Consider the following 7,148-nt stretch of genomic DNA (forward strand, 5'->3'; position numbering starts at 1 on the left):
CCAAATATCTAGGAGAAATTCTAAATGCATACCAAACAAAAGCTCGGGCGTCAGAAAGTTAAACAATGAGCTCTCCTTCATTTGCATGCTTGGCGCAGCCTATGGGTTTCACTTTATTAAAACGCGTTTTGTTATTCTCCAGGTAAGGCCACCGTACTACGTTATGCATGACGTCACGAGCAATAACAAGGAGCACAAGCGATGGCTACACGGCTAGCTCGGTGGAGCGCTTTGATCGCATGGATTTGTAAAGCCGAACAGTAATAACGCGTGAAAACCAGAACAGTAGATGTCGATAGACCGACACACGAGGCGCGGCCATGTTTTATACAATTCCCTTCCTGTGTAAGATTAGTTGACGGTTTGACGCCGTTGACGGTAGTTAGCATAGAGAAGCTAAGCTAATGAGTCATATTGGCTTTCTCGCTGACAGTATCCATGAATCCATGACAACAAATAGCACGTCTAGTCGCAGTTCTACAACCATATCTAACGTTAAAGGGATAAATGAATATCTTTGCGTTGCTCGTCTCCTTGAATACGCACAACAACAAGTGGTTGTAACTGCGCAGCTGGATGTAGTCTGCTCTGCGATGATGGTGTAGAGACTGAACAACTACAGCTGAGGTCCTTCTTCAGTTTGGTTTTCCTTAACACACGGGATTCCCTCGTTATCAGTTCACTTGACACGGGACATCTGACAGCTGTCATCATGTCGGACCTGGACACACTCATAGTCACCTTCCAGACTCAGCTGTCCGATGTGATGGAGACTGTGGTAAAGACAGCCATGTATGAGGTCACCAGGTTGGTGGAGGACGGCTTCTTGGAGGAGGTGAAGCGCAGGAACCAGGAGGTAGAGGCCCTGAGGATGCAGCTGCAATGGGCTGAGAGGAAATTAAGTGACCTAGAGGGGAACGAAGGAGGAAGAACTGGGAAGTTTGTTGACTGTGCCAAAGACGATGTTGAACTGTCCACTAATGATATGGAAGAAAGACTTGAAGAACCGCAGGATGGTAAGAACTAGGGTTGGTTATCATTTAAAAAAATATGATACCAGTACCAATCTAAGGAAAGTGATACTGATACCAATTAGAGCCTGTCCGACATATCTGTCAACCGATATTATCGGCCGATATTGACCTATCACAGATATATAGGTATCAGCAAAGATGTTGTCCGATATGTGCCGATATTTAAAAAAACAAACAATTTTTTAAGTGACATAAGCAGCATTTTATGCGTACTTGATCATTCTTCTTAATTCAAGTTTAATATATGCATGTTTTGTTCTTTGTGTTTTTTAAAATTATTTTATTATTATTTAGCTACTTATAATGATTAAATTCTCATTGAAGTTTACTGTTTCAGTGCACTGATGTCATTTTACACAATAATGTTTATTGTTAAACTGTATGGCCTCCATTACATATCTTTATCACAAGTGTTTGATATCCACATTTGAGGAATGTTTACTGTTTATTTACATATTCTGGACATATAACATTATCAGCCAATATATTGATATTTGAATTCTTTTGCTTCTTAATATCGGTATTGGTATAAGCCCCTCAAATCCGGTATCGCTCGGGCTCTAATACCAATTCGGTACTTAACTCGATACCCATCATGTAAATAGAAGCATTAAATTGCATAAAATGCCACCACTCCTCCACATCTAAATTATTTGATTTTTGCACAAATGCATTTAGAAAGTCTTCAAATTATTAATATTTATGAAATACAAAATGCTCAAAATCAGTAGATAGCCAAATAATCATATTTTTCTATCTCTGGCTGCAGAAAGAATCAATTTCAGGTATCGCTTGATAGGACATGTTTCGATACTACTTGGTATTGATTTATTTTGGTCGATACCTTATAGGTATTGAGTACCAGTACCCAGCCCTAGTAAGAATAAACAGACATAATATTAGTTTAAGAAAAAAAGTCAGTGACAGTCCCTAGTGCAAGTGATCACTTGGCATTGGCAGGATGTAAAGAGGTGGTTTATTTATAGGGTTAAAATAATACTTTGATTGTTTTAATACTGCACTGTTTTTTTCCCCAGATGTATCGAGGGGCTGTGGTGTGAAAGAAGAGGGTGACTCTGTTGAAAGATGGACAAGAACCCCTAGCGGAGAAATTAAATCGGAGTCAACACAGGTGGCCGTTCTCAGCCCTGAAAGGGAAAATCAGGTGGGTCACATGACAATCTCAGAGACGATCTCATGTAACATGCTGTTAAACAATCTGAGTGGCTTTTCTCATATTCATAAATTAAATATGAAAGGAAACGTGTTCAGTGATACCAGATCAGTTTTGATCTAAGCGTCCTTGTGCAGATTCACTCAGACATGCAACATTTACAATGTGCTCTGTGTCCTGTCTAGGTAATGGAAAAAGAGGATGTGATGCCAGCTGTGGATGTGAAGGAAGAAGAAGTAAATAAGCTCTCATGTTCTTCTGTGCATGTGGGAGGGTGGAGCGTTAACCTTGATGGTGAGCATTATGTGCATATATATTATTTTCACATGAATAATGTAATTACATTTTTTTATCCACCCCTATGTATGGTGGTATACCTTGGAATTAGTTTCCTACTGTGGCTTGTGGACAAACATGTTACTATATTCTCAGGCTGTTTGGGTCATTCCATGTGAAATCAACAGAGACCTCCTGACAAACCTGGATTTCCTTAATACAGTGACTTTAATGATGTCAATAAAGTCACTGTATCCAACAATTAGTGTGCAAAATTTTCAGCTTGTATCTTCTTTCATTACCGAGGTATAGAGGCTTTAGAACGGAGGCGTTGCAGGCTATAAATGAGTGTTGCTGATATATTACAAAGTTCTATATGTCATTGCTTTTAAACTGTTCATGTTAGATGCTTAACTTGTGAAATAGTTGACCCACAGTTGCATATTTGCCAAGTTATGGCTTGCTAAAAACTGTATTAAAAAAAAAAAATCTTTCATGCTTTGGAGCACTACATCTTCACACAGAACCACATCAGATCTTTTAGATCTTGATATATAAAACTAATGTTATAGGACTTCATTAGCAACCAGCTGCATGCCTTAAAATAAATCAAAATGTCTGATACATGAGGCATTAAAAATGGAAAAAATGATTTCACACTTACAGTTTAAAAGAATATTGACAATGTATGTCTACCATAAAAACAATTATACCACTGGAAACAGCAATTATAAATGCTGTTTTAATTAGTAACTGCACAAAATATGAAATTGTTACCTTGCAAGCTATGACTTCTTTTTAAAGCCTCCATATCTAAGAAGTGAAAGACACACATCGGATCATTTAAATCTTGATAGAAATCTTGATATATAAAACTCATGTTATAATACTTTCTTAGCAACCAGGTGCGTGTCTGAAAGAAATCAAAATGGTTAAAACAATTTTGCACACTAGCTGTTTGCTAAAATTACATTATTTACTTCACAAATTATTAGATATCAGTCCTGAAAATGTGGTAAAATGTGTTGATTTGACCTGGAATGACCCATTTCCTAAATGTATAATTAGTTGTGTAATAAATATTATTAGTTTATTAATAACCCAATCAATTTTGGTTTAAAAAAGACTTCAGTGGGTGGAATATTGTGTATTCAGGTTCATTTTGGAATAAAATAGTGGGATGACCTTATGAGCTCCTGCAGAAACCAACATGCTTAAAAAAAAATCATTTATCTCTTAAAAAGGTTCTTGAAGTCATTAATATGAGTCATTAGTCATTGATATGAATTTAATCATATTTATGTTCTTTTTTTTTTTTAGGTAAAACAGTTTCCCACAGTGCTAGTGAGATGACAGAAGCACATCCAAAACACACTCCAGAAACCAACGAAGGTGAGGAGTTATTGAGGAATGTAGACCCACAGATATCGACTGCATATGTCTTTCCTGAGGACCAGGAGGAGTCTCACATGGCTAGCGATTCATCGTTCGAGATGGACACCAGTTGGGCTGGCCTCACTCACACGACAGCTGGGTTGCTGCATAATCACAGACTTGGAACTGATAAGGACTGCGATGCAGCCAAAATTCGGGGTTCTCTAAAGCAAACAGAACACGAGCTGTCAGACTCTCTTACAGCAGATGTTCAAGTTCAGCTTACCCCAGGCAGAGATCACATTTCATCCTCAGGACCCCGTAAGGCAAGTCTGCAAAAACGTGACCCAGTGAATGTGTCTATCAAGCAGGAGGTTGTTGACTCTGATGGGTGTGAGAATGGCCAAAACACGGAGAAGAAAGCAGGGACAAAGTCAGGGACAGCATCTTTTTCATGTTCGGTAAGGCGGCACAGGGTGGGTTCAGAATCATTCAAGCAGAACCACAATTCCCATAAAGCCACAGTGCAGGAGGTCATGAAGCTGAATTCTAAAATGGGTACAGGTGTACGGTTGCAAGCTGCCATACAGCACCTCCATCGACCGATGAAAAAGCTCCCTCACACGCTCTCTAACAGCACCGGCACAGCATCGTCTGTAGCTCACTCTCAGGTCATGAACTTAAATCCCCTCAACAGAGTTCCCACCACATCTAAAGCTCCGCCTCCCACGCTTTCAGTCCAGCGAGTACACCTGGGTGACAAACAAGCCACGGCGCTCAACCGAACTGGCGCCACGTGGGTCAGCATCAAAACCCATCATCAGTCTGCTAACCCCTTAACCCTTCCAGATTGTCACCCTAACCCTGGCCCTAGGCATCCGCAGCGCTGCGGGCATTGCGGAAAATGCTTCCCCCACCCCAGCAACCTGAAGGCCCACCTGCAGACTCACACGGGGGAGCGACCTTTCTGCTGCTCCCTCTGTGGCCGTAGTTTCACAAAGCTCAGCAACCTCAAGGCCCACCGGCGGGTCCACACCGGAGAGAGACCCTACTGCTGCTTGGCTTGCGGCAAACGCTTCACCCAGAAATGTAACTTGAAACGTCACCAGAGGATCCACCTAGATGTATGATAACGGACAGCCAGTGATGAAAAGACAAGTTTGGTGTGCGTGTGTGTGTTTCTTTTACATTAAAATGCTACAGTGTCTGTCTCCTTTGCAGTGTAATACAGTTGCCGTGATGCATTGCAAGGCTACTTCTTGTGTATGTGTGTCTTGAAGTGATTGTTCCAAAGTTTTTCTGTGCATTCCATGAAGGTTTATATACTAATCATTTTTATCTGAAGGTGTTGTAGTGTTATTAAAAGGATGAAAATCAGTTTGTTGTAAATTCATCATGCACAAAACAGGTCAACTGTCACCACTGGTCAATACATGGCAATTTATTCTGTGAATATTCAAATTCTTCCTTTACATCCATTACAGTGTGAGCACAAAAAGCACTTCTGCTTGACCGTGATCAGGGCATTGAATTTGTTTGCAATCACTTCCTATCCACTTTCATTTTCTGCTCCTGTCATCCTGCTGCTCAATTCTCCAGTCTGGTTTTTTTTGTGTTTCCATCTCAGACAATATTAATATTATTCTATCCCTATTTATATATTATAAATATATTAGATTGATGTTAATTTCACATGTTTAATTGCCACTGGAGATATTGAGGATTAAAAAAAAAACTTCAAAAAAAAAACTTCAAATTGTAGATTTTTCTTTTTGAAAGAAGAAACATGGGGGCCGATGTTGGTTCAAACCTAGTAATTGGATGCTCTGAGTGTACATATGACCACTTGAAGTTGTTCTTAACTGTATGCAGGTAGTTGCTTTAAAAATGAAAAAAGAATCCACTCATTCAAATCTGTGAAATAATCTTTTTAATTTGTGAGCTTCAGTCAGGGACCCTCTTCAAGGAATCTTTCTTCACATTTGCTGAATAACATTTTCATTTGGTTCTTTATAGCAGCTCTTGTTTTAAATATGAGCCCATATCACACAACCCTAGACCTTACCAATTCATCAATTGAGTCTCAAAATGTAACTTTAATTCTTTACATTTTATTAAAAGTATTACATTTAAATAATGTTATAACTCAAGTGTTATGTGTCGTGTTTCTGTGCTGAAATACTGCATATTTTGAACAACTTGCCATGCTTAAATGATCTCATGATAAAAACAGTTATTGATAAAATGTAACTGTCCTCCAAAAACACATGTCAAGTTTTACAATGATATTGCAGTATCTTAACTGACCACTAAGTGTCAGACTTTAGCCAAACTTGCAAACATGCAAGTATTAGGACCATAGCAGAGATTTTTAAATAATTTACAGTCCTCTTTTCTGGCTGCTAATGTATTAATGGAAAATAGTAGTACTCTTAAAGACAACCACTTTATGAGTCACAATTAATTTATATATGTTTTTGTGGACACTGTTTTAGTTGATCTCTGCCTCTGTGTGTCCAAATGTGTGTAGACCTATTTGTGTGTGTGTGTGTGTGTGTGTGTGTGTGTGTGTGTGTGTGTGTGTGTGTGTGTGTGTGTGTGTGTGTGTGTGTGTGTGTGTGTGCGTGTGTGTGTGTGTGTGTGTTACGTATCTCATGTTCAGGATTAAGCTTGATGTGTTGTATCTGTAGTTAAAGTCAGAGCAGCACGATGCAGGTGGTGCAACCGATAACATTTTAATCTTATTTTCAAGATGAGGAAAAAGTCAGCAAAGGCTGAGCTCTCTCTCGCTCTCTCCCTTTCTCAGTGTGTGTGTGTGTGTGTGTGTGTGTGAGTGTGTGAAAGAGAGAGAGAGAGAGCGAGAATATGGATTAAAGCAGTGCTTCTACTCTAGATGATATCTTCTGTTTTTGATGTTTGAACCCAATAACAAGAGAAGTTATCTACTAGGAGCAATTGAGAAATATACTTAGCTGAATCTGCAGTGAGCATAATACATGGCTGTGTGGGAGGATTGTGAAACCAGTCTGTAGGCTCACACTTAAATGTGTGGGAGTACACAGTATATATAAACATTTTCCTGTGTGTTGGCCAACATGTACTGTACCTTGCGTGTATTTCAAACTGATGATCTACAGTACATATTAAACTCATGTTCTTTCTGCCCTCTGTGTTATAAGCATTACTTCAGAATATTTGAATTACTTAAAAGAAAAAAGCCCCACCAAACACTTTCATTTTCTTCAGCCTCCTCTTTTGGTCACATTTCCTTTTCTTTGAACAGATACACT

General features: G+C 39.1%; 1 protein-coding gene across 1 annotated transcript; it reads left to right on the top strand.

Moving 5' to 3' along the window:
* The first annotated feature begins 208 nt into the window (after positions 1 to 208).
* LOC133991742 (Krueppel-like factor luna) lies at positions 209 to 5,551 on the top strand. Its single transcript, XM_062430276.1, has 4 exons — positions 209 to 1,016; positions 2,072 to 2,199; positions 2,394 to 2,502; positions 3,805 to 5,551. The coding sequence occupies exons 1-4, from the start codon at positions 713 to 715 to the stop codon at positions 4,986 to 4,988; spliced, it is 1,725 nt and encodes a 574-aa protein (XP_062286260.1). The 5' UTR covers positions 209 to 712; the 3' UTR covers positions 4,989 to 5,551.
* The last annotated feature ends 1,597 nt before the right edge of the window (positions 5,552 to 7,148 follow it).

This window comes from Scomber scombrus, chromosome 2 (genome assembly GCF_963691925.1).
Source record: "Scomber scombrus chromosome 2, fScoSco1.1, whole genome shotgun sequence".
Taxonomy (NCBI): domain Eukaryota; kingdom Metazoa; phylum Chordata; class Actinopteri; order Scombriformes; family Scombridae; genus Scomber; species Scomber scombrus.

Bases quoted from the DNA above. Each gene is read 5' to 3' on its own strand.
- LOC133991742 (XM_062430276.1), top strand. From the start codon at position 713: ATGTCGGACCTGGACACACTCATAGTCACCTTCCAGACTCAGCTGTCC. The intron at 2,200-2,393 runs GTGGGTCACATG...TGTCCTGTCTAG, and splicing joins GCCCTGAAAGGGAAAATCAG to GTAATGGAAAAAGAGGATGT. The intron at 2,503-3,804 runs GTGAGCATTATG...TTTTTTTTTTAG, and splicing joins GTGGAGCGTTAACCTTGATG to GTAAAACAGTTTCCCACAGT.